This window comes from Camelus dromedarius, chromosome 15, assembly GCF_036321535.1.
Source record: "Camelus dromedarius isolate mCamDro1 chromosome 15, mCamDro1.pat, whole genome shotgun sequence".
Classification (NCBI taxonomy): Eukaryota; Metazoa; Chordata; class Mammalia; order Artiodactyla; family Camelidae; genus Camelus; species Camelus dromedarius.
The window spans coordinates 63,642,046-63,669,440 of NC_087450.1; the positions used below are offsets into that span (position 1 = coordinate 63,642,046).

General features: G+C 43.8%; 1 protein-coding gene across 4 annotated transcripts in view; it reads left to right on the forward strand.

Annotated features, from left to right (window-relative positions):
- The first annotated feature begins 308 nt into the window (after positions 1-308).
- SH3YL1 (SH3 and SYLF domain containing 1) overlaps positions 309-27,395 on the forward strand; it is a 45,880-nt gene continuing 18,793 nt past the window's right edge. For 2 of the 4 annotated variants that reach the window (XM_031466482.2, XM_064494776.1), the window contains exons 1-5: positions 702-753; positions 12,398-12,638; positions 18,638-18,748; positions 21,661-21,774; positions 23,887-23,951. In XM_031466482.2, the coding sequence (XP_031322342.2) occupies positions 12,518-12,638; positions 18,638-18,748; positions 21,661-21,774; positions 23,887-23,951 (411 nt within the window). In that variant the 5' untranslated portion in view covers positions 702-753; positions 12,398-12,517. Of the gene's footprint in view, positions 572-692; positions 754-12,397; positions 12,639-18,637; positions 18,749-21,660; positions 21,775-23,886; positions 23,952-27,395 lie in introns of those variants that run through there. The other 2 variants (XM_031466486.2, XM_031466487.2) reach the window with 2 other exon arrangements.

Consider the following 27,395-nt stretch of genomic DNA (forward strand, 5'->3'; position numbering starts at 1 on the left):
TGCCTCAGCCCGGCGGGTAGGAGGCGGAGCAGAGAGCCACGGGGCGGGACCGCGGGGATCGCGGGCCGCGGGGAGGGGAGGGGCAGGGGCGGGGCAGGGGCGGGGCCGAGAGCCACCTGGGAGGGTGGGGCCCGGTTGGGGCGGGCTCGGGTCACGCGGCTCCGCGGAGTCACGACCTCAGAGCCGGGGCTGCATAGCCCCAAGCCCTGAGGGTGTGGGGGCCACAGACAGAAGCCGGAAGGGCGGGGGATGATCGGACCCGAGGGACCTCGGAGAGTAGAGGGGTCAGTGCTGGGGTTCAGGTGAGCGCCCCTCACCTGGGCCGCACGGCCGAACGTGAGGCGGGCGATCCGGGGTGAGCGGGGTCCTCACGTGACCAGACGCAGCTCCCAGGACCCCGAGACCCCCGCCCCCAGTCCCGAGTCGGAACTGCCGCGCACCTGCCGCTCCGCAGCAGGGTGGCCGCGGGCTGCGCGGTCGTCCTTCACGGGAGGCTTCGGAGCTTGGGGACCAGTGAAGGAGAGCTCACACCTTCCCTCGCTGCAGTTTCTGTCCTGTGAATGTATATAAAGTAGGTACCTTGCCCTGAACGAGAGCCGGTGTTTACGTGCTCCTTCACCTGTCTCAGGTGTGCACCTCGCTAGACCGGTCCCTGCCCTGGGAGGCGGAGCCGGGCGGGGAGCGCCCTTCCTCTTCCTGGGTAAGTGTCCGCAGCTCGAGGGGCGCCGGAGCGGACCAGGCTCGGGGGCACAAGTGAGTACAGGTGTCGGTGACGCCGCTGAGCCTCACCTGGAATCGGGACCCCCCCCCCCCCACCGCCGCCTTACCCTTTAAAAAAGCTTTGCTAGGGTAAATCTTTGGTGAAAGAGGGAGGAACGATGTCTTTGGGATTTTAGCTGTTGCGCATGTAGCACCTGCAGACTGTCAAAAGTCAGGAGGAACCAACTCCCTGGACTCTCCACAATGCGGCTGCAATTCAAGTTTAGACCCAGTCGACTCAGTTCACAGAAAAGCCCTTCCCAAGTTTTTATTTTAATGATTGTAATGAATTTTATGTTATTTGTAAATATGTAATATTTGAAAAGCCAGCGTTAGTTACTGTCTTTTCCGTCCGCATTGGTTTCCATAGAGGACAGTCTGGACCTTTGTCAGACGGTTGGGTTGGGTGCGCCTGGCCCCTGAGGCAGGAGTTAGAGCCTGGCCATCTCTCATTGGCCTCACCTAAGTGGAAGGGCCAGGCGTCCACCGCTCACCTGGAGCTGCCTGCTATCGGCCACAGTGTGGGGGAACCTCTTGGGGCAGAGTGGCTGCCTGCCTGGCCCTGTGAATGCTGGACCTTGGATCTCATTGCTATGATGGTTTTCCTTGTTTAAGGAATTGTGAAACTGCTCTGAATTGGTAGACGGCCATAAGGTAGTGAGATTTACCCTGCTAGCTGGAAATGTGTCATTTTCACTTTATTTCAACAAATACTTTAGTGTCACCACTGCTGCTGCCAAGGCTGAGCTGGAGAGAATGACACAGACATGGGACCCCTGCCGGCGAGGAGTAGGAATCTGATGGCCCCAGAATGATCAACCAAAGGGGAAAAGGTTTTCAGGTTTTCTTCTGCATATAGAACCTGCATGTCCTGCATTCTTGTCCTCATGAGAGCTTTTATTGAGATGTGGGAAACGCCTGAGATAATAATGGGTTAGTCAGAAAATCTGCACACACGCATCTCAGAGAAATAACAGGTCTCCAAGGTGCTGTTTAGTCTTTTGTGTGTCCTGCTACTGGCACACCCATGGAGGCTGAAATAAGTTAGAACGTCCATCCTGTTTATCATGCTTAAATTAAGTAGAATTGGTTATCTGGTTTACAAATGTTCTATTTAAATGAGTTACTACTATCCCTGACATTTTGTCAGGATAAAAAAATTATTTGAAGGAAATATTTGCTCACCAAGAGCGATTTGATGCATTTCTTCCGCTTAGGAACTTTTCTCAGGGGACTTCTCACTGTTTAGAAATAAGGATGTGGTGTTTGGAAAGAAGAGAACGGTGCTGTGCTGGCGGGGGAGGCAGGTATTGCTGCTGTCCTGAGTGACCGGTGGCCACAGAAGTCCTTCTGCACATTGCCTTATTTACAAGTGTATCATGATAAGACACCATCCTGTGCAGTTTATAACCCAAGCACAGGGAATTTTTTATTTTCTTTGAGAAGAGTCCATTTACCACACCGAATGGCCAGACCAGAGTGGCATGTGTGGTCCTGCTCTGAGCCAGGATCACTCTGCAGTTTGGGAAAAGGTAGAGCGAGTGTAAGTCAAAGCTTTCCATATGCTGGAAGCTATGTTTCTTGTCACTCTGTGGGCTTGGTCCCTATCCAAAGCCTGAGGTCAAAGGAACAAGAAAAGAGGCACAGTCCACACTCATGTCTGGGGTTCAAATGGTCTGTTTGGTTTGAGATTTGGATTAGAAGTTTAATGATTTAATCAGAGAGAAAGGTTTGATTTCTACAACTGACAAGCTTTGTCTCCTTAAGACAAAGAAAGTAGTTAAACCCAGGCCACAGAAAGAATTGGTTTAAGAAACAATGGCCATTGTTATCCAGCAGTAGTGTCTAAGATGATAATGTTCTAATAAAGCTGAAGGCAATATTTCAAAGGCTTTTAAAAGATTACATAGATATGTAAAGTTTGTAATGGCTAAGGCTTAGAGCCAAAATAAAAACCTGTAACAATTTCCTTTAAGCAGCCCTCTCGTAGTTGAGTCCATTGAGGAAAACAGCAGATGCAATTGCTTGTTGATGGGAGTGAAGTGCGAGAAGCCCTGAACTGTGTGAGGATGAGCTGTTGGCAGGGACTTTGCTCTCCTTGCTTTCATCCCAGGCCCTGGGAGCCTGGATTGGAGACTGGTCAGTTTTCTCACCCCAGGTGGCAGTTTACTCTGAGTCTACTGGTGATATTGCCCCCAGTGGCCCCAGCCCTGAGTTTATTGCCCTGTGATCAATATGGAAATTATCTCCACATCTTAATTTAAGCTCATGTGAAGCTTTTGAGGTTTCTAAAGTAAAACATGTCTCCCCGGTATTTTATAAACTTCGTTAAGGAAAAAAGCCTTAGTATGGAAATTTTCAAACATTTAGTTACTTTTTAAAGAAAACTTTACATCTCTTCTTGGCTTGAGGTTTGGCAATTATTCTTCTCTTAGGAGGAAATTCAAATATTTATAGATAATTTGCTTTGCCTTGGAAGTCAAGAGACTTAAGACTTAGGAATGTTCAGATGCAAACTATGACTTAGTAGTGACCTGTATTTTCATAATTTCAGCAATATAATGATACCCACATTCTGCTCAGACCATGCTCATCCTGCCTTGTGGTACAGCAGAGGGAACGTGGGCAATGCCAGGGACAGAAACTGAGTTTAGCTCTGAATCATTATTATTGTCTGTTGGCTCTGACAGAAATTCGCTGTGCACAACTACAAGCAGGCACTATGCTTTTATCAGGTATTGAATAGGATCTGTACTATCCAAAGGAGCCACACTCTTCTGGAGTTCAGCTGAATGTGAAGGTACCCTCACCACCAGCAAACTCGAGGTAACCAGTTCCCGGGGACACAGGACCATGTCCGGAACTCAGTCTTGTGCTGGAGCTCCATGGTCTGCAGGCATCCTAGCTGCATCTGAATTCCAGTCCTGTTGCTTTCCTGCCCATGTTTACGAAAGAGGCCGTGACCTTCCCAACACAGGATGTTTGCAGTAGCAACTCTCAACTGTGGAATTTGCTTATTTGACTGTTTTACTGCTGGTTGGTTGATAGAGTTCGAAGTAGAAAGTCTTTTGGGGGTAAGATTTATGCATTATTTACTATGCTTTAGTTGCATGCATCAGAAAATCTGGTCCAAATTGGCTTTGGTGGATGAGGATTTTACTGGCCCATGTGACTGAGCAGCCCAGAGCTACCTCTGGCTTTGATGGTGGCCCAGCCCTGGGCTGAAGCAGAGCCCTCCTCATCTGCTCCTCTGCATGGCTCTGCCCTCAGGCTCTCCCCTATGGTGACAGAATCTTGCAGCAAGTCCCAACACAGGTGCTTTGAAGGAGACAGTTCAGCAGCTCAGATGCTGATGTGGGTCAGTTCCAGCTGGTTCTGTAGCAGATCACCTGCCCCACACCAGGTGCAGCACGGATGGAAACAGGCCAGCTGTGCTGGTTCTGAAATAAAACTCAGCAGCAGAAGGACCGGATTTCCACTGCAGTTTGTTGATGCCCGTCAGTGAGCGATACTGAGCGTCTGGACATGTATACGAAGCACTGCGGGGGCACCGCTCTGAGAGGCCCTGCTTCTGGCCTGCGGGGACTGCAGCTGAGTGGTGGGCATGTGTGAAGATGAATCGCAGATCACAGACTCAGGTGCCAGAAATGTAGATGTGTTCTTATGAGCCCTTGTTTTCAATCTTGTTTTGGGGGGTTGTTGAGAAGAGGTGTCAGGCCTGTGCCATCTCTGCCCACTCAGACTTCCTGTTGGTCTTCAGTCAGTGTTAATTCTGAAGCACACCCTTGTTGCAGGCACATGGCCCTGACACTCAGCTCTGATGGAACAACCTGCAAGCCAGACCACTGGCTCCCCTGGGCCTTCTGGGCCAAAGGGGACTCAGGGGTGAACCCCCGCTTGGCAGCTGCAGGAGGCTTCTTGGGTTACTCTGCTTGTTGGCCTCATTGCGCTCAGAGCTTCCTAGCTTTTGTTTTGTCTGGGGTTTGACCTCCCTTTCCTGGGAGGTCCTAGAAGGACTAACTCTGGGCACTGTACTGTCAACTGGAGCCTCGCTTCCCAGTGGCCCTCCTCTCCCTCAGGGTCTAGGAGACACTACAGAGTTGGAGAGGCAAGGAAGTGTTGCCCTTACGTAGCACACATGCTTCCAAACCCCCTGCACTTTCTGTATACATAAGCCTCTCCTACTCCTCACAGGGATTTGACCTTTAATTCCAAAAAGCCATACAAGTACTATTTATCCATTTAACAGGTGTTTCATTGAGCACTTTCTATATGTCATTATAGTATGTGTTGGCGATGTTACAGTTAATTAAATAGTCAGTGTGCTTAACCTCATAGCACTCATGTTCTAGAGGGAGAGATGAGATTAGAAAGATTAGGTAGGTAGGTAGATAGATAGATAGGCAGGCAGATAGACAGATGACCACAGTACAAACTAAATATGATGAAAAATGTTTGAGGGATGTTAGCAGTGGAGTAATATTATCTGAGATATTACATAGAGCATTTCTTTGGAGAATGACCATAGGTGATCAAGACTAGGAACAGAGAAACTGCACAGGAGTCTGTTGAACAGAAACAACTGTTATTCTGTGGGCCAGGATGGTAGCAGGGGAGGAGGTGAGGAGTAGTCAGTTCCAAGCCCACTGAAGGTTGATATTCTGACAGGGCATGCCGATGGATTGGCACTGGGTATGAGAGAACTGGAGAAGTCATAGCCGGCCCAGGTTCTGAGTGTGAGCTGGAGAGGAAGCTTGGGGAGCAGGCTGGGGAGGTGGTCTGGCACCACAGTTAAGTGTAAATGTGTTTGACTTGAGTTGCTTACTTGATACTTGATACCAAGTTCCAGTAGGTAAGTGATACCGTGAGTCTCACATTTAGGGGAAGGTTAAAGACTAGATAAAACCTATAGGATTATCAGATATGAATGTGCTTCAAGTCACACCTGAGGTGTGAGTGTAAGCAGAAGAGGGTGGAGCCTTGGGGAAACTGAGATGACCCTGAAAGAAGGATGGCCTTCCCTTCTAGGTTCCTTCCTGGAGGTTGTCAACTAAAAAAAATGCCCAGTGTGGACCTGTGAGTCACGCTTTATTTGGGACAAAATGAGGACTGCAGACTAGGACACAGGTTCTTAGATAGCTTGAAGAACTGCTTCAAAGGCGTGGGGATGGGGGGTCAGTACACATGTAATTTTGAGGAAGAGGGACATGCAGTCAAGCACGCGTTTTGGCAAAAGGTTGCTGCTAGTCATGAGGAGCACATGTCTCTATTAATGATGTTAGTGCTTTTCTAGACACGAGGAGATGCAAGAATAAAATCATAAATTCTTTGTCTGAAAATATCTAACTATCTGAAGGCCTGTTCTGCCAGTTTTCCCAGAGCACAGAGCGCCTCATTCCTGATCTCCACCCCGAACTCCTTTCAGACTATGTTGAAAGTCAGTGACTGCAGTGGCTAGTGATTTAATCCAAGCAGAGGTAGCTGGCAAGTAACAATTTTTAGCTGTCAGGGCTCCCTCATGTTCATAAATTTGACCATAGTTCGGGAGGCGTTTCATGACCATTTTTGTCCCACAGTGCTAGGACTGCTCATTCTTAGGTCAGCACTAGATATAGATAATTGACCATAAACCTAACAATTTAATTAACTTTAACTGCATGAGGCTGTGGAATACATTTGATTCCTAAGCAAAGGTGGGAGTGATTATCAAAGTAATCGAAATACAGGCCTGGTCTGGCTCCTTGGGTCAGCTGTATACCTCAGACGTCATCTTCTTCTCATCCTGGTCTGGTAGTTCCTCCTCTCTTTGAGCATTGTTTTAAGGTGATTTTGAGGTCAGAAGTCCTCTCTGTAGGCCAATCCAGTGCAGGGGCCCTTTCTAAATGGAAATATTAATTCAAGAATCAATTCGCTTCAGTTTCACTGTGCATGAACCAGTTAAGATACCTGATAAGAGTTCTAGATCGCAAGTCATGGGGCATCTGATCTTCAGCCAGATATAAATTACTGATATAAGCTTCAGAAACAAGCTTAGAGTGTCCTTTTAATAATTTAATTAAACTTAACAGAAATATAACATAACAGCAAGGAGCTTTCTGGGAAGTCTCAAGCAGTACATACAGACCTCAATTAACAAAATTAGAATTTAATATCCACTGAAACAGAATCTTTTTATCTCTAAAATTACCTTCATTTCTATCAAATATAGACAAATTAAGACAAACAAATTAAAATTATTTGTTTGCAAAGTAAGTCTGATTTCAATAAACTTGGTCTGATGATTTGTGTAAGTGTAATTGATCATATGGGCTTTTTAAAAATTGATTATGATGGAACTTTTTATAAAAAATCTCAGACTAAAGTTTTTAAAAGGCCCCTCAAGGCCAGGAGAGCCACGCCAAAGCTTCTCACAGATTTCACCTGTGATACCTATATATTCAGTTGAATTCCTTCCTTTTCAAGGCCCCCAAAATACCTTGAGATTCTGTCCCCATTAGGAGATAGCCTCCTAAGTTACCTGATAAGGCTGTTGGGAACCTAAGAGTTTCCAATCTCTGGAGGGATCAGGTAGAGAGAAAAGATAAATGTTTCAATTCTCCTTACAAAAGTATAATTTACCAAATTGCTACAAGTCATAATTAGCTTGAGGGGAAGGGTTTTCTTATATCTGGAAAACACAGATTAAAAGCTAGTAATATTCCAGAGAGGAGCCATAAAAATTATAACCATATGCACCAGTTCACTCAGTCCTGTATAACTAATCCTTTTTGTTAGCAGTTTTATGAAGCCATCAGGTTTTCCATTAGAATTCCCTAATTTCTTACCCATTTCGGTGCTATGATCTGGAAGTTATCAGAAACCTGTACTTATCAAAAAAGTCCTTGCTATGAATTTTCTTAAACAGAAAGCACTTTTGCAAAGGCATCAGTGTAAAACAGTAACTGCCTATGAATGACAGAGACTTAAAAAGGGCACAGTTAAAACCTGACTACAATGCTGTTGACAAAGACACATAGTTACTGTTGTGATATACAATGTTTTAAGATAATGACTAGAATTATGACTGATAATATTTTACCAGGACATACCAGATTCTTAGGAACTTCATATAGTTTCTAGGGTATCCATGTTCATGACATTACCATACAATATAACCTAAGAAGATTTGTTACTCATTTGACAATGCTTCCCATGTAATTTAGCATACCAAGTGAACCTAATTAGTTTAGTACCTCTCTTTGGGATGTTTCAGGGGCCCTTTGAAGCATTACAAAGTTAGCTAGAGGCCAAAGGAACTTCATTAGAATTTGATTTGGGAAATTTGTAGGAAAAAAAAATATATAAAAAAATGTTTAAAACACTTGGTCAAATAAAATCATAGATCACTATGAAACAATACTTATTCACTTAGCCAAAGTGACAAAAGGTTTCAAAGGCAAATACAGAACAGACCACTTAAAAGGTAAACAAACAAACAAACAAACACAACTTAAAATCTGTTATCAAAAAGCAGCTCAATAGTCTAAGAAAACTGTTTTCTTAACAGAAAGAAAAACCAAATTCCAGTTTGCTTCAGCTTACTTTTTAAAATTTATTTGCTCAATTAAATTTATTATAAACTTAATCCATCCTGACCATACTAAAAACTCTTTTCTCATGGTTCTTTTCCCACAAATCTTCTATAACTTTTTGTATTCATATTAGTTTGTCCCTTATTTTTTTCCCATTTAGAAATAACCAACTCTAGGACAAAACTACTTTCTTTTCCCTCAACAAACTGCAAGTCTGTTCCTCATATTTTTTTTTAACTGAAAACACACATCCAATGTTCCTACTGTATGCTGAAATGTTTCCCTTATTATTTCTAGTAGTTTTAATTACATATTTAAATTAGAATTCTCAACTCTTAAAAATCTTAATTTTTAGTGAAAACTAAGAAGTAAGCAATTATGAATTGTCTTTTATGTTAGCATTTTGTAGAATAGCAAATATAAATACCAATAATAACATCTAAAAACATGTACTTCCTTATAGAAAATATTTCAGTGTGGTACCAAACATATTTTTATTAGTTCTGAATACCTTTAGTTTCTCTATAAAAGGAAGTCAATGTCTAGTAATTAATGTTGCAGTATCTTATGACTAAATAGCTAGAAATGACCTGGCTATTCAGTAAACTACCATCATTTAACTTAATTTAGCACAACTTTAAAATTTTAAGTTACCAAATATCTGGAGAGATTACTTTTAAGTAAATAATCCTAAAACATAATTATTCCTAAAGAGTTCACCCATCGCTTCTTGGCCTTTTGGCTGAGATCGAGTGTGAAGGGTTCACCCAAAAGTTATCATCTCATTTATATTTAATTTTCTTATAAAAATTTCATCATGCCAAGTTATTTTTCTTGCTGACACATTTGCAACAGATGCAGTAAGATCTTATTTGACTTCTGTTAAACCTGGGTACAATAAAGGTATTATATTTAATGTTGATAACTGTAAAGACAAATCTATATTAATTAAGTCAACAAACAAACTGACTTTAATACCAAGTACTTAATACTGAATATTTCCCAGTTCATGTGAACCTGAAATTCATTTTGGCCAGTTTTCCTTTTATATTTCTGAAAATTTATATAAGCACTTACTTTCCTTTAAGCCAATTAAGTAGAGCTCATTTACAAATTAATTTTGATAAAACCATCCAAAGGTAAAGACATATATACGTACACAGACATACAGACAGACACAACCAGAGATCTCATAGCTTTATTTTAAAACTTAGTCATGAATCAGGTATTACAATATAAAACTCACTAGTTTACAAACAAGAGTTGGAATAAGTTAAATTTAAAAGGGCCTCATTTCCCCAACCACCTTTTTTTTTTTCAGTGTCAGGAATTAGAGATGGTCTAGATAAGTGCAAGGAGAGAAAAGCAAATTCTCCTAAAAGGACTTGTTCTCTCAGGGTCAGAATTCTGGGAAGATGTTTTATCAAGCCAGCTTTTTCTAACAAATGTGTACACAATGAAAGAGCCCATATTGGCCATTTTCATGGCAAAATTTTCCCTTTAATTCCCAATTAAGTAAGTACTTGTAAGTATAAGTTTCTTAAGTGCATAAACCTGGCTGGGGTGTTAGTTGGAGGCTGGCTTTCTGACTCACTTTATTTCTTTGAGAAGCTCTACTTCCCATTTTAAAGTTGAGTTTATTGGGGGTGAAATTTACTAAGGAAATTGTGATGTGGGCCAGTGTGCTGCTTGGGAGCTTAGCTCCTCTGGGCTTCCCTCCAGAGTCAGTGCAGCCCTCTTAAATGGCTGTTTCTCCCTTCAGTGGTCTGAGACCACTGTGGTTGCTTGGATCATTGAACAGCCAGTCTCTATGCATGAGCCCTGGATGAGCAAGTCTCTTAGTTAGTGAGTGGCTTTTCCTGGGGGGCCATGGCATGGTAGGATGACTCTCCCTCCAGCGCTCCCGAGAATTTCTCTGTTGCCTGAGAAAGCCATGCCCGACCAGGAGGAGTCTTATCCCTCGTCTTCCAAGGAGAGCTCTCATGTAGGATCTTCCCTTTCATCCTGACAAACTCTGTTAAGGCTGCCAAATTGAGGAGAGGTGTCAGATCAGCCCTTACCACCCACTCAGCTCAGACCACTCCGTGTCTTTCAACACTGTCAACGGGAAAAAAGCACAGCGTAAGAGTTGTGCATTAAGTTTTATTTGGGCACCATGAGGACTGCAGACTGGGATCGTGCCTTAGAGATCTCTGAGGAGCTGCTCCAAGGATGCTCCAGGGGCTCAGTACACGTGATTTTGGTGAAGGGGGTACATGCAGTCAAGCACACATCTTAGCAAAAGGTTGCTGCTGGTCACAAGGAACAGGTGTCTTTGTGCATGACGTTGATGCTTTTCTAGATGAGAGAAGAGACAAGAATTTGGGCTTATAAAAAAAATCTTCTCCTGAAATATCTAACTATCTGAAGGCCTATTCTGCCAGTTTTCCCAAAGTACAGAGTGCCTCATTCCTGATCTCCACCCTGAACTTGTTTCAGGGTATGTATGTTGAAGGTCAGTGACTGCAGTGGCTTGTGACTTAATCCTTATAGAAGCAGATGGCAAGTGACAGTTTTTAGCTGGCAAGACAGATGAAGTCAGCATTAGCAACCACAGTGCTTCTGGGTCCTCCTGGACCTCTCACTCAGGTCACCAGTTGTTCTGTGTGGCCCTGATGGGGAAGTTCTGCTCAGCTGCCCTAGGAAGGGACGGCCCCTGGTTGAGGCGGGGGGGTCTTGCAAGTCTCAGCCCTGGCCTAAGATTTCAGTTACTCAAAGGGCCACGCACAGTGGTTTCAAGTAGAAGCAGCATTTAAAGTTGGTCTTGAAGAATGAGGAGTGTTTGAAGAGGTTAGAGGTTGGCATTTTTCCCCTTAGGGCCAGAAAAGCCATATATCAGGTTTGGGGGCCAAGAGACAAAACTGAGGATATGTTTTGACCATCTTCCAAAAATTTTTGATGAAAACTAAATTATAATAACAACTGAGAACTTTTTTTTGTAATCCAGCCCACTGGTGGGTACAGTGTGGTTCCCTCTATGGGAGACGTTCCCTACCTCGGCTCACTGTTTGGTGGTCCCAACCACCGCGATAGACCACAGCTGTTCAGTTATCGGTGCCATCTATGATGCAACTGAACCTATTTCATCTCTGGAAATGTGTTCTCATGTAAAATATCATTCTTCTTTTACTTTAATTTTTTCAACCATCAAAAGTGTAAAACTGTTCTGGCCCCAGGAGGACAGATGGTGGCTGGATCTGCCAAGCCTTCCGGTGCCTCTCAGCCCCTGATGTGCCCTCCAGGACATGCTCTAGGATGAACCATGGAGCTCCTTTAAAGGGGGTCCAGTGCTAAGCTTCCTCAGGAAGGGCAGGCAGGGGTCAGCGAGTGGTGAGGTGCCAGGCAGAGCCCACCCAGCCACAGGTCCACAGAAGACCCTTCTGAGATCTGGAGGACTGGGCCTGGCAGAGTTCTCCCCCAATCCCTTCCACTCAGAAGCCAGATCCCCCACAGCTCTGAGGACTCCTGTCCCTGCTGGCACCCGGACACCCACAGCATGGCCTCGCCACCAGCTGCTGACCACCAGCACCCCAGAGGGTGGCCACTGCTGGCCCAACAGCCCCTGCCCAGGCCCAGCCATGTGGGCCATGACTCTCTGCTGCCCACAGGCTGAACCACACCTTCTCCAAGGAGACGTCCTCCCCAGGCCAAAATGGATGAAAAGGCCAAACCAAGCCAAGATCTATCTTTTTATCCATTTTAAAGGTCAAACCACTGCTTTGCTGTTTTTAGAAGCCTTGCAAATAGTCTATTATGAATACTATGTAATCAGAGGTAAAAATATTAACATGTGGTGTGTCATATTTGATTAGTGTTTTTACCCATTTTTCCACCTTCCCAAACTAAGTGATTGTAATGTATATACAATAAGTCTAGTCTAAGTTAGAAAATGAAAATTACAAATACTTCTCCATCTTTCTTTTTCAACAAGTACCATGGAGAGATCAGAAATCAGTTTTAAGCATAATAATTAGGGTAACGTTAAGTACAGTAAAAAGCCCCCAAATTTCTTTTCTTTGATTTCTTAGTGCAAGAAGAGTTCCTTCTCCCCCGTGTTCTGGGCCGGGGCAGCTTCCTTGTGTGCTGATCCAGCATGTTCTGTCCATCCACTGCTGGCTGTGCCCAGAAGCCTCTTCGGCCGGCCCAGGATGGGAGAGAGGGTGTGGGAAGACTACTTCCTGCTGCGCTGGTGTGGAGTGACACACGCTGCTGCCTCTGGGCGGTGCTCCGGGTGGCAGCGAGCTGACATGGGAAGTGCACAGCGTGCAGGTGTGTCTCACTTACACAACCAACAGAGCAGACCCGCGGCCTGCACTTACTCATTCCCTAAAAAGTGAGGTTGCGTCATCTTAGACAGCAACAAAAGTTAGGAAGACAACGGCTTGTCCAGTTACAATGCAAAGTATCAGTGCATGTACCTTTCAGACAGACACATGCCATCAGCATCTGGTTGTGCTCAGTCAATCCTGCCACCTGCTGCCTGCTCAGCAGGAACTCAGGTGGAAATGAGGTGACTCCATCAGGGACACACACACCAGCTGTGGTTTGCAGAGTCCGTCCATTGGGTCAGTGCTGCAGTGGAAACTCACCCTGGAAGACCAAAACCACTGCATGTCAGCAGCCTGCCACTTCAGATCATGACTAAAAGCTACCGCCATAAGATGTACTTGAGAGGCCCAAATGTATACATAAATATGTTCATCTGGAATTTTTCTAGTTTATATCTTTTCTGAGACCTTCTAAATACAGACTGTATAACCAAAGCATTTATAATAGGAAAACGTTAAAGGCCACTAGTAAACTGATGTAATTTTCAACAAATGTCTAAAGATTCCTTCCCTATATAAAAATTATGTGCTTCTGAGAATTTCTGTGTCCATCTCTGGGCTTTGTATGCTCCATTGCAAGTGGAGACTGAGAGTGTCAGCCCTCAGTGTCTCAACACTACCAGCAGATGGGATAGTCTGATTTTAAACAAATGCATGATTGTGAAGATAAAGAGCAATTTTATATTAGTTCCTAAAAATTCTAATTCCAGAATTATCAATGATAATACAAACGCATTTTAGTGTACGGCCTCTCACCAAATCCCTGTCCTTTGAATTGTGTGTGTGTGTGTGTGTGTGTGTGTGTGTGTGTGTGTGCGCGCGCGCGCGCTCTTGTTTGCATAAAACATGAGAATACATTTTTCACTTTTCTACATCTCTTCCTGCAAGACATGTTGTTGGCTATGAGAGGCAGATTTTAAACAAAAGACAACTTATGGAGTAATTATCCATTATATTAATTTTTTACAGCTGGAGTCATATGTTCCCATGGATATATATTAAATATTTAATTATACAACATTCAGTTTATGCTGAACAATCTTTGTTATATAATATTTCAGACATACAAGGGACTATGGAGAATAACAGCTGATTTACATCCATGACCTTATACACAGTCTAAGGGGAAGAAATGCAATTCTCAAGTAAGCCTCCTACAGACGCCTTCCCCAGGGCCACCCACCCCCCATCAAATGTCATTACACTTCATTCTGTAAACATTTACATAAATGGAGGAGACTCTGTATGTCTTTAAGCAACTTCTTTTCCTCTCCATGCTGTTCACGTTCTCCCATGTTGGCACAAGTATATCTAGATTACTTGAACTTCTGTAAAGAAACAATTTTAGCTATACCAAACTACATCCTCCATCCTCCTCTTGAGGGAAATTTGTTTCTGTTTTGAAAGTATTCATTTTTATGTGTTATGATTATTTTGCTATTGAAGCATTGCCTCAGTGGACATTTGGATACATGTTATATTAGTTTCCTGGGCTGCCCTAACAAATGACCGTGAACCAGCTGGCCTGCGACAACAGAGATGTGCTCTCTCAGGTGGAAGCCACGTGTTGGGGTGTCTGAGGGCCGTGCCTCAGGGCGACCCATGCCTCCGGGAATCCTTCCTCCCCTCCCAACTCCTGGGCTGGTGGCTGATTGTCCAGGCTCTGCCTCTGTAGCCGCGTTGCCCCCTCTCTGTTTCTTGTACGGATGCTCATGGTTGGATTTAGGGACCACCCAGCTGCTCAAGAATGACTAACTTAAAATGTTTGCAAAGACCCTTTTTCTAAATAAAGTCCCGCTGACAGGGTCCCAGTGGACATGAGTTTCACCGCCTTCCAGCCCACCCTCAGTGTCTCTGTGAGCACATGCAGGAGAACTGTGGGCCACCTCTGCCAGCCCTGAGAACAGCCCCCACGGCACCCCCACAGCAGGCACAGGCTTTCCTCTGTGCCCCGGCAATCGACACAGGCCCGTTGGCAGGCTTTCGCTTCCTGCCAACCTGAAGGACCAGGAGTGTCAACACAGGCGGCCTGGCTTTGCACGCCCCCGGGTTCTGGGGAATCTGGTCAACTTCATCTATTCATCGGCCATGGGGGCTTCCCCTCTGTGAATTAACTGACTGAACACTTTGCCCAACTTTCTACTGTGATTTCACACTTTCATTGACTTTTAAGAGATCTTTATATCCTGGATTCTCAATCTCTGTTAAGTATATTTATGGCAAATATTTTCCAGTCTGTGGTTTCTATTTTTAAGTGTGTGTTGATACAACTTTTTAAACTTTAATGTAGTGGAATAGATCTGTAGTTTCCTTTTATTGTTGTGCCTTGTTTATAGCATTCCTCCATCCTCAAGTCATAAAGATACTCTATTATTTTCATTCTAAAAGTACTAAGTTTTGCCTTCAATATTTGGACCTTCAACTGCACTGAAATTTTTTTGTGTGTGATGTGGTATTTGTAATCTAATTTTATTTTGTTTTCTTTTGAATGAACCAGAGTTGTCCCAGAATAATTTATTAATCTACCATGCCATCTCTGTCATATATTTTTAAATATATGAGTATATATATGAATATTCCTTTCTTGTTTTGTTATAAAGATAGCCTTCTTTATTAAGCACTGTGGATTATTCAGTAAATTTGTCATGTATTTTAAAAATTTTAGGTTCTTGCTTCACATCCTATACCAATGCAAGTTTGAGGTAGGTCAAATATTTAATGAAAAATAAGAGCTCTGGAAAAAAATAACGGATAACAGTTATATAATTTTTTTCTTAAATTAAGGCCTTTAGTCACAATAATAGATAGAAAGATGATAATAGTAGACAGCCCAGAGAGATGTTGCTATATAAATAAAAACAAATACTGAAAAATTATAAACAAAATTATAAAAACGAGAAGCTGAGATATAAACTTGTGACATGATTAAAATTATAGACAAGAGAAGTACGGCAGCAGGAAAACAGGCAAAGAACATAAACAGAAAATGTGAAAAAAGCAAGTGTGAACAAACAGGAAAAATCACTAGTATTCAAATAAATTCAAATAAAAGTTTGTTATCCTGTCTTTCTGATGTGCACTTTGTCCCCATCAGCCTCAGGCTACAGTATGAGTTTTTTACGATAATACCCAGTGGCTGTAAAGTTGGGTAGTATTTTTAGAAGGTGATTTGATAATGAAATTAAAAACCCCAAATTTTTTTGAATTGCTTTGAGTTATTAATTCCAACTCTTAAGATTCTATATCAAGGACCACCCAACAGTGGTACCTATAGAAGCTCAAAGTGGAAATAACCTACTTGCTATTTAGCAATAGGAGCCAACTGATGCGCACACCAGAACGCGGACAGCAGAGCTGGTGGATGGTAGGGGTAGGGGTGCCGTTTTTCTGCAATATTTGTGTATCTATACTTTTCCCTTTATTTTTACAATGTGCTTACGCCATGATTTCTGATTATTTAAAAATATAGAAAAACTTTTATTATAGTTGAGCCTTTTGCACCATGAATTTGAAAAGTATTTCTCGCATAATTTCTGGTTCTTTTATGGTTTGATTTTTGATATTTTAAATCATCAGTGAATTTGGAGTTTATTGTTATGTAACATGAAGCTGTGGATGAAAGTTTTCCCCTAAAAGACCTTTATTGTGTAATACAGCTTTTCCACATTAATTTGAGGTGTAACCTTTATCATATATTAAATGCATTTATATATTTGGGTCAGTTTCTGAATTTTCTACTTTACAAAATTGACTTTTGCCAGTATTTGCATCTACTATACGGTAAATTATCGAGGCTTTATAATATCTTAAACTCCTGGCAGAGCTTGCCCCCTCATTATTCGTCTTTTACACATTTTTTTTCTAGCTTTTCTTGCTTATTTTTCCATATGAATTTGAGAATTACTTTGTTAAAAGACACTTGTTAGACTTAAAAGAGAATATAATTTTGATTTCATCTTTTAAAAAGTAGAAAAACCATCATAAGAAAATTGAAAAGACAAATGACAAATAAGAAATCAGTATTTGTAACTCATATTCTAGAAAAAAGTTAATTCCCTTGATATATAAATCAATAAGAAACAGAAAAATACCTTCCATAAATGGATAAATAATATGGAAAAGATTTGACAGAAGTGGAAAGTAGTCAATATTACTCATCATAAAAGAACAAACTGAAGTACACTGAGAGCTTCACGGCAAAGAAACTGGTACTGGAATTGCCATGTGCTGTAGACATCTAGATACTGGGAAGCATGCATGGAACACCTGTTTTCACACGTTGGACAACAGGCGAGTGGGTCTAGGATCCTAGAGGGGAGGGGAAATTGACGTAAACTTCACAGTGGCCCATTTTCCTGCCTGGCAGCGCTTTCCAGGCTGCAGCACCAGAAGGGAGGACAGCCTAGACATATGTTCTTTCTGAATGGGAGAGACAGTTGGATATTGGACAGGCTGAGGCAACTGGAATTTGCAGAGCAGATTACCAGCAAGGAGTGAGCCAAAGATCGAAAGAGCTCAAGAAATCTGCAGAGGGACCCTTGAGTCCTTGGCTGAACATGAAGCATTGTGTGTGTGTGTGTGTGTGTGTGTGTGTGTGTGTGTGTGTGTGTGTGTGTGTGTGTGTGTGTGTGTGTTGGCGGGGTGGGAGGGGGACACTTTCAAGATAGGGCAAAGAACAACTATCAGGAAGCTGTGAGGCAAACAGTTCTCAGAGCTAACATGGGGTTGGGGGCAGCAGTTCCAACCAGCCAAGGAGAGAGACCACATCAGACCCTCAGGCATTCAGGAGAGAGCCGAGTCACACTGGAATATAGCCTAATGTTCATCTGAAGGCTACACACACCCAAGCAAAATAAAGAAGCAAACCTTGAAAAGACTCAACTGATCTGCAAGTAACTCACTCTACACTAGCACAAGCATTGACACTGTCCAAAGAATATGACAAAATCTAGATACTTAATGTGGCAATGTTCACAATATCTAGCAACCATCAAATTTCACTGGGAATAGGTAGAAACAGTAAAATATAACCCATAAATAGAAGGAAAATCAGTCAAAAACAGACCCAGAAGGGACAGAGATGATGCAATTATCAGACAAAGACATAAAAGTACCTTTTAAAATATGCTCAAGGATTTAAAGAACAATGTAAACAATGAGGACAGAAATGGAAAGAATGAAAACAACCAAATGGAATTTCCAGGACTGAAAACACACTCTTTGAAATGAAAAATTCATTTGATGGTCTGAACAGCAGACTTTACACTGAAGCCTTTCGATTTCTCTGGCTCTTCTGGTTACTTGTCCCGTGGTGAGGGAGTGGCCCACCCCACATGCGTCAGAGCTGAAGAGGTTGAATGAACACTGCTAGGACAAATCAACCTTCGTGTGAGTTTATAAATACCCAAGCAGTGCTGAGAACGTAGAATGCTGTACAAATGCAAGGGTTCATTAGTTGGAGTAATCACTCAATTCTTGAGTGTACTAGAATTTTACTAATACAGAGAATCTATGGAAATAGTTCAAACATTTTGGACAAAAATAACCAAATATATTAAATTTTATATTATCTGTTACAGACAGTTGTAAAATACATCTTTTTAATTCTTAAAAATTTAATATTTTTCATTAATATTGAGGTGAGTTAAGAATTACTGGGAGAAGATACATAATTGGGAGACTGGACAAGATTGTGTTTAAGATCCTTTAGAATCCCAGGATTTTATAATTTCTGAGAGTTTGAGACTTTAAGGTTTCCCAATCCAAATTTAATTTATTAGGATAATAGAGATGAAATGATCAATAATTAAGGATTTCCAATTCATTTCCTTTAGTAGGATATAATTTGCTAATGTTTAATTGTATATGATAAAAATGAAATTACAATAAATTTCTAATTTCTATTTATTTTTAATTAAAGTTTTTTTTTTTATCTTTTAGTGAATAACCCTATACCTTCCAATTTGAAATCTGAAGCCAAAAAGGCTGCTAAAATCCTAAGAGAATTCACAGAAATAACTTCCAGAAATGGACCTGATAAGATCATTCCTGGTAGGTAAATAAAATATGTTGGTTTCCTAAATTACCTTTGCCTCCTTCGTCTTAGGCAGTCGACCACCTGTGAGCAGCACATCCTCAGACCTCTTTTCTCCTCTTGGCCGATCTCCCCAGTGGGTCTCCTGGGCAGCCCCCCGCCCTCTCCCCTGAGACTTCCTCCCCTCTCCCCTTTGGTACACACGGACCTAAGTGCCATGTGTCCTTCCCCACTTCCACTTTCCTTGAACTCACAGGTCCTTGTCTTCAATTCCTGAGGACCTTGGAGTTCATGTTACAAACTCACTAGCTAATCTCATACATAAAATTTTTTTGTTGTTTTCTCTTTCTAGAGAAGATAGTTATATTTTATAGTGGTTTAGAAAGACATCACTCAATAATTCCCAGCACAACTGGATATCTGTATTTCCAGAGTCATTAAAGTTCTTAAACTCCCCCAGACCTGCTGAATCAGATCCCAGAGCAGTGTGGCCAGGAGGGCAGATTTTTAACACATTTCTCCTGTGATTCTCCTGCAGTCAGGCTGACCACATAGGACCTGGCCCAGAGCCTTTGGGAACCGCTATCTCTTCTTTACTACTACAGTCATTTCTAAAAGACGTGTCATATGATCCTCTCCTGCAAAGAGACACACATACAGACCAGCTTGGGCTGATTTCCTTCCTGGTGCATGGCTCTCACCCTGCATTGAAGAAACCAGCTTAATTTCTGAAGCCAGATTTTCTGAAGTTATTTAACAGAACTTTAAATGTTTAAAAAGTTTTCTAATTTGTTGTTGTTGTTATAAAAATAATATTAATAATCATAATTGTTGATATTTTGGCCCAGCCACTCCTCCCATCTTAAGAAAACAGTGCTTCCTAGAGCCTTGTGTCCAAGTGTAGACTGGACACATACAGGCGTCACCCGGGAACTTGTTAGAAATGTGGAACCTCAGGCTCCACTTGGGCCTAAGGAATCAGTTTGCATTTTTCACAAGGTCTCCAGGGAGTTACATGCATGTATAAGTTTGAGAAGCACTGCTTAAGACTTGAGGAAAATCTGACTCTTCTGCAGCACTCTTCTGAAGCAGAAGGTAGAGACATTTGTGGGTATCATTTCAGGCTAGCCCCGCTGATGGCTGAGCTGTGTTTCCTACCAGAAAAACATCTGGGTATGGGTGATTCTGCGTGGATTTTGTCCAGCAGAATTCTGTCTTGCCTTCTTCTGCCTCCTGTCAAAGGGCACCCAACTCCCTTTCAATGGGCACAGTGCCAGAAATGAAAATCCATTTACCTAGCACGGGTACAAGTGTACCCCATGGGGGTGCCCACAGTGCATGTGGGGCCGGGAGACAGGAGCCCCATGTCTGCCAGAGGACCAGCCCCGTCTTTCCTGGGCCTTCCTTGGGATGATGCTTTCACTGAAACCAGGGGGCTCTATTATATAACACAAGATAAAATCCACAAAATATTTTAAAACCAAATGCTTAGGGTGTGAGTTCACTGCCCACTGATGTGTGGGGCCCTGGGATGTACGTGAAACTAAACTTAGAGAAAATTGCAGTCAAGTACATCCCACATGACAAAGGAAAAGCTGACTGGAAAGTTTCTTAGGGATTATTGGTATTTTAATGTCCCTGAATTTGGGTGGATAAGGCTGTAAAAAAAAATTGCCCCTGACATTGGAAATACATTCATTTTAAAACACATTTTTGTTACATCAAGGGCCCCTAGACAGAGGCCCCCAGCACACAGCACAGAGTGAGCTGGGCATGTGGAATTGCGGGCGCCCTGTGGCAGGTCTGTGCAAACGGCCCTCTTGATCTTTGGTGAAGCATGCAGCAGGAGTGCGGTATACTAATTAGGCTCCTGTAAAACAGGGCAGAGGGTCTCAGTCATGGCCAGGCCCTGCTTCAGCACCCGCAGCCCCGGGGGAATGTGTATGAACTTCTCCATGCTCCCAGACAAGTCATCTCTGAGAGCCATTATTAATTTAAATTTTGAAATTGTGTACATAATATATTAGAAATTTAGTGTTTTCCTAGGGACACCTATGAAGCCTTTTTTTGTGTATTTGAGTCCAGTGTCTGGTTTGACTTCCTTGACAGAATATTTGACTAAAATGATGATAAATTAAACTACCTTAAAAGTGATATTGGGGTCCAAGAATACTTCCCAATGTTTAGGCTTCCTTTGTTATTTGAAAGATGTGGTATTGTGTGAGCAAATCCACAGAACAGTGAGGCACTGTGTTTAGTGGGTGCAGACATTAGCAACCTTCTTTTTATACAATGAACTTCCCCAAAATGTGAATAAACCAATACTTTGAATTTTATTTTCGGTGTATTAGTTGTTGTGTGTTACCTGAGTACTGTGAGAGATCACTTTAGAAAGTTAAGAAACTTTTTAAAGTGGCTAAATCACTTAATTTTCCTGGTTTTATATCCAGATTTTCATATTGTTAGAAGGTGAACTTAACTATGTGGCTTTAAGCCACTAGTGGCCTGTTGGTCACCTTTTAAGTTTCTCCTTGATAGTGTATGGGTTTTAATTTCTTTCAAAATAGTAACTTTGGGTTTTTTTTAATTATGAATTATGTTCTAAGTTAATTGAAATCTCCGAATTGTTTGTCTTGCTACTAGGTGTCAGTAAAGTCTCATCCAAGTTCCGGTTTTTGTGGCTGTTGCAGGGTTCCTGCGAACTGGCCGCGTTTGTTTAGCGCTGCAGAAGTAACAGCCCGGGAAGGAGCAGTGGGAGGCGCGGTTCCAGGCCGCCCGTCCCATCTGTGGGTAGCAGGTGTCACTCGCACTCACTCATGCTGCCGATACTTGGGAGAACCGGTCCCACCACGGAAACCTCTGGGCACTGGCCTGTTTAGCTTCCGCCTGTCCAGCGTGCTCACCTGCCTGGCGTCTTCATCTTTTGCAGCTCACGTGATCGCTAAAGCAAAGGGCCTTGCGGTTCTGTCGGTGATAAAAGCCGGATTTCTTGTGACCGCTAGAGGAGGTAGTGGGATTGTGCTGGCGCGTCTTCCCGATGGAAGTAAGTCGGGGTCTCCTCACCCGGAGGAGCAGGGGCCCTTCACCCTCGTGTTTGTTCTGTCTGCACCGTGCACACACTTCACAGGGAATGCGGCAGGCTTTCCAGGGCCCCGGAACCGGCAGCCTCACAGCTGCCCCCCGGGGCGCAGCGGGGTGTCCGCCGGCCAGGGAGCCCCGCCCCCGCCGCGTCGGCGGGACTCGGGGTGGAGGCGTCTTCTCCCTCCTTGCGCAGTTTGTCATCCTTCCACGGGGCGGGTGCTAAGCAGTGACAACATTGCGTTTCTGTTGTTAAATGCAAATTCTCACCCCTCACCTTCATGGTGCGACTGTGTCTTTTGTTTTATGGAAGTTGATAAGGAAATAGGGGCCGTCTGTACGCTTTCCCCCCATTGTTTCTGTGGGAGATCACAAAAACTGAACCATTTTAAAGAATATCCCCAGGGCAGAATCATGTCAAGATCAATATAATTTGGTCTTACTTTCTGTGGTGAAATCTAATACTTGATGTTTCAGACATCAAAATATGTTTGCCTTTAATCCCAAGAACAAACATTTATAATAATGTTAAAACGTACATGAGTGGGTCATAGCCAACTAAAATGCTTTTTATATGAATTTAACATTTGCTGTTCAGTTATATAGTTGAACACATTTTTCTGTTATAGCAATTTTCGGTGTAGATAACTTAATTTTATTTGGAGAGAGCATGGAACACTCACGGGCCATAGACAGATCTGGTACAGGCCCTGGACATGCGTTGGTGGGAGCCACTGTCTCCTGCATGGTGTCTCCCGGTAAATGAGTCTCCTGTGACGTTGTGGTTCAGATTTCATAGCTCCATGCTCGGCTGTGAAACAAAACCAGCCAAATTCTCTTCTCAAGCATTGCCCACATTTTCACGGGCAGACTTCCCAGCAGCACAGGCAGAGAAGTGGAGGCGCACTCACACCGAGTCCACTGCCAGCTGGGCTCCAAGTCCATGAGAACCCTCCCCCTGCAGGTCCGCGTGGTGGGCAGGTGACCATCTGGAAAAGGGCAGGCTCCTCTCAGAACCTCAGGGGGACCTTCCTTCTGGGTTAAATACCTGAATTTCTCTCTGCCGTCTTCCCAAGTGGCAGCTGCTCACTCTGCAGAAGGTAATCTAAGAGCCACACAGCGCGGCTCAGCAGATCCCTGGGCCCTGGCCAGGTGGGCGGTCCTTAAGCAGGGACAGTCCCTAGCGTAGGAAATGGAGAACAACCTTGGGATTATGATACATTGATTTCTGTGATCCAAACTTCTCTAGGCCCGGGTAGATCAGTTCTGGACACATTCCAGCACGATCCTGGCATCCAGAACGCACGCGAGCAGGAAAACTAGGCTCAGCAGCTGAGGCGCAGTTTCACAAAGTGCTTTATCTGGACCATCTCGCCCCCAATTATCCTTTCCTAGACGTGTTTAACATAACTGTTTCTACATCAGGAAAATAAGCAACAATAATCCTGAAATGTACCGTATCACGCAAATGGAATTATTTTACTTAGTTTCCAAATGTAAGGAAATGTGTCCTGTTAAGAATTTTAATAATCTTGAGTTTATAACCTATTTCTTGTGCTCCTACTAGACACAAAAGATGTCAAAACAGTTTTTGACCTTGGTGATTTACAACAGAAACAGTTTAGTGTCGTATTCCCCTAAGAAGTGATTATAATAAACTCTTTTGAATTTTTTTGTTCTCGTAACAATGATTAAGTTTTAACTAAAGCCTAGAATTCTAGCTCAGTTATTTTGTAAAACATTATAAATATTTATAGTTGAATTTATCAAATGCTATGTATGTTTAATTGGTGAGAATTCAATAGTTTGGTATTATGCATATGTATAGGGAAAGGTTAGAATACATGGATTTATGAATCTTTGAGGCTCATGTGAATATCTAATACCTTTCAACTATTTTTAACTTAAAAAATTATACATGCTTATTAAAGAGCACTTAAAAACAGGCAAAAATGCCAAAGTCTCATTATTTTAAAAAGAAACACTATTCATTCACATTTTAGCATTTTTCCTCCCCGTATTTATGTGCCAAGGAGTTTTAATGTTAGACTAATGTTTGTTTGTTTGTTTTTACTAGAATGGTCTGCGCCTTCGGCCATTGGCATAGCTGGTTTGGGTGGCGGATTTGAGCTGGGAATAGAGGTGAGTGGTGATGCGTGCACATCCCGTTGCTGTGTTCTCCGAAACAACTGATTCAGGACAGTGGAGAGGTTTCCGACCGTTCTTGTTTCACTGCCTGTGGAAACTGTTCCCTTTTGTTTCCTTGAATCTCTGCCTAAAGCTGTGTAATGTGTACCACGTTCTCCTTTCGCTCCCTGAGAGCACAGTTTCTTTCATGCATCTCACCGTCTCCACCTTCAGCACCTACAGAGAGCAGATACCTCAGATCCGACACACTAACTGGCAGGTCATGGCTTCCAAGTGCAGAGCGTACTGGTGCGTGGCATCACTGGCGGCAAAGCCACTTAGTTACAGCCATGTTCAAACTGCTTCAAAGTCTGCCAGTAAAGATCACCTTCGAATTGCTTCACTTGATGGCTTTGCTCCTAACGATCGTTGTTCTAGCGCACGGACTGGAGAGCGTGTTCACAGAGCGTGTTCCTGGAGGTCCCCCCGTAAGATCTGCTGCAGGGTCGCTGTCGCTCATCCACTGCTTTGTTGCTTAGTGATCGGTAAATCAATCCAATGTTCTCAAAAAACTTTCTTCTCAAATTTCAGTCACTTTCTTCCTAAGCTTTCCTTTAATGAATTTGCCCTGTGGTCGTAGCTTTACATGTCCTTGGACTTATTAGCTGGAAGTATTTCTGATACTGTTTTCCATCTTTATTGGAACTTGACTTGCTGCTGCAAAAATCTGTCTTCTAAACAGAGGAACGCATTTTAGTTTTGCAATCATGGCTGCCTTTTTCTTGTATGTTCAGCCAAGTCAGAGCCTTCAGAAACATCGCACTCTTGTGGAAAGCGCTTTTTCAGCAGCTGTTGTGTGTCCCTGTTCACAGCCCCTCGCACTGCACACAGATGTATGTCCCTGCCAGTGGTCCTGAGTCACAGCCTCCGACTCCATGCACAAGGCTAGGGGCACGCGTTGGGGCTCCGTCTCAAATAGCGTTTGTTTAAAAATGACAAGAGACTAAGTAGTAATCACTGCAGTAAGTTTAATATATTGAAGACTTAAAACGAGTCTCCATGCTGGTTCTTTGCAAATTGTGGAGTTTTGGCCATAATGCACATTAATAGCCTGGAAAAACAAGTGCAGGTAAATGGTAGTCCTATCCTCCAGTAAATGTAATAGAAAGATTTTAAATCAACTTTTTTATAAGATGGTATTTTTTATTATTTTCCAAAGGCAGTGCAGTGAGAGCAGAACTCATGAGTGGGCCGCTGGGCTTGGCTCTGACCTGCACACCTCCTGGCTGTGGTGTCAGCCAGCTCGCCTGTCCCCTCTGCCCTTAGCTTCTTCACCTCCAAGGGGAGATGAAGTAGCCTTCCCTCTGGGCTTATTAACTGAATGAGTTTACACATAAAAAATACTCAGAGTGACATAAGCTATTATAATTTTTACTGTTAAGATCTTTATCTTCGCAATGCATATTTATATTTGCCATATGTGGGAACTTTGAATGCTAACTTACCCTCATAACTCTGGAGTTCCATTTAAACACCTCGCATAGAAGATGACTTTTAAAAATACCCATTTCAAGTGGAGATTAGAGGACTGTCCTCGGGGCTGGACACCCTGCTTGTGCCTCTTGAACATGGCCTGACTGGCCCCCTGAGACCCACAGACACGTCCTCTGGTGCCATGTGTGCTGCGGTCGGTCCCTTCCAGTGTGTGTGCTGGGGCCCTGTGAGTGTGCCCAGGGCTCTGCCTGCTGTGTCAGGCTGCGTGGGGAGGCGGGGAGTCTGCAGGCCACGTGGCCGGAGCATCCACCATCGGTGGTCTTGTCCACCCGCTCGGGCTCCGACAGGTGCGGCAGCCCCAGAGCCGCAGGGCAGCAGAGACACGGCGTCCTCCTCTAAGGAGGGAAGCCATCTGCAGCAGCCAGCAGATCAGGCTCCTTGCGGGCCTTCCTCTTCCTCCAGACGCTTGCTCCAAACTGGACGGAGGGCTGGACAGCAGCACCAGCCTGTGGGTTTTCTCATCTGGCCCTTACCTAGCCCATGTGTCCTCCATCCCTACATCCACAGACCGGCCAGGTAGACACGCAGGATAATCTGCCTCTGTATCTGGGAGACGATGTGAATGGCTCCATGACCACGCAAGGTCGCCGTGCACGCAGAAAGCACTGGCATCAGTGGTGCAGACTATTCAACGTTTGTCAAATAATGTAACTGTCCGCCACCCTGTTTTAGAATGGAACAATGAGCAATAATAGCCAATGTTTTCATAAAACTTGGACATATATTCTTAGAGCATCAGTTCCACACCACGGCCGTGGAGGGTGGTTCTCTGCACCCTTGTTCTGTGGATTAGCTGCTGAGTCACAGGCTGCTCCAGTACCAGGCAGCCAAGGTGACAGGCTGGTCACTCACAGGAGGCCCTGGTCCCACACCCAGCCAGGGGGTCATTGGCAGCACTGGGTGCTGTATCCCTTATAGGGCGTCTTGTTTGGGCCTCCCTGCGCAGGTGCCAAGAAGGCTCTGAGAAGCTGAGGTACGTATTCTTGGTTCCGCAGGTGCTTCATGGAGAGCACACCCCGCATCTCCTCACTTCTAGTGCACCGGCTGGTCCTAGCTGTAACTTCCATCTGTGTAACACACTATGGATTTTAGGGCCTGTATGAGGGAGGAGGGTGCAGGCAGTGTCTTGCCAAGGATCACACAGGTGGTGTGTGGTTGTCTCTAACTGGGCTCCCTAGAGACGGAGCCTGAGACAGGGGTCTGGGTGCACGTGATTTCCTGAGCAAATGTCCTCAGGAGAAATACTACAAGGGGTGCAGGACAGAGAAGCTGAAGGGTCCAAACGAGGTCCAAACTCGCCCTGGTGTGATGACAGGAGGAGAAGGCAGGTCCAAAACAGAGGCAAGGGAGTGGCATCTGGGGACGGCCGCTCTCACCACCGTCACACAGAGGCTGGGGAGCCAGCAGTGCCCACAGTGGTGGGGCCAAACCCTCTCCTGTGTCTGGATACCCAGTGAGCTTCCACCCACCACGCTGCTCCCACAGATGGGCACATCTTCAGGACATGTGAGATGTGGGTCTGATCACCAGGACTCTAGATTCAGGCTCTGCTTTGGAACCTAGAACAGGTTCGGTTCCAAAGGTGTCAAGTTAGGGGCTGTATCCTTTTTTGACAAGACCTGTTGGCCTTCATCAGCTCAGACATTGGTTAGAGATAGACTATGGCACTGGTCCAGTTATGAGAACTGCTGAGAATTCCCAAGGTTGTGTAACTCACACACACACCAAAAGCAAAAACAACAACAAACAAAACACGTACAAGTCCATGGAGGAGGGAAAGGTAACCTAAGACTTGGTTTAAACATTGTTAATGTTTCCTTTCAGGGCAGTTATAGCAGAGCCCAAAGCCCTGAAAACCCTGATGCCCTGGACTGCCCAGTGGTTCGCTGGACGTCCCAAGCCAGA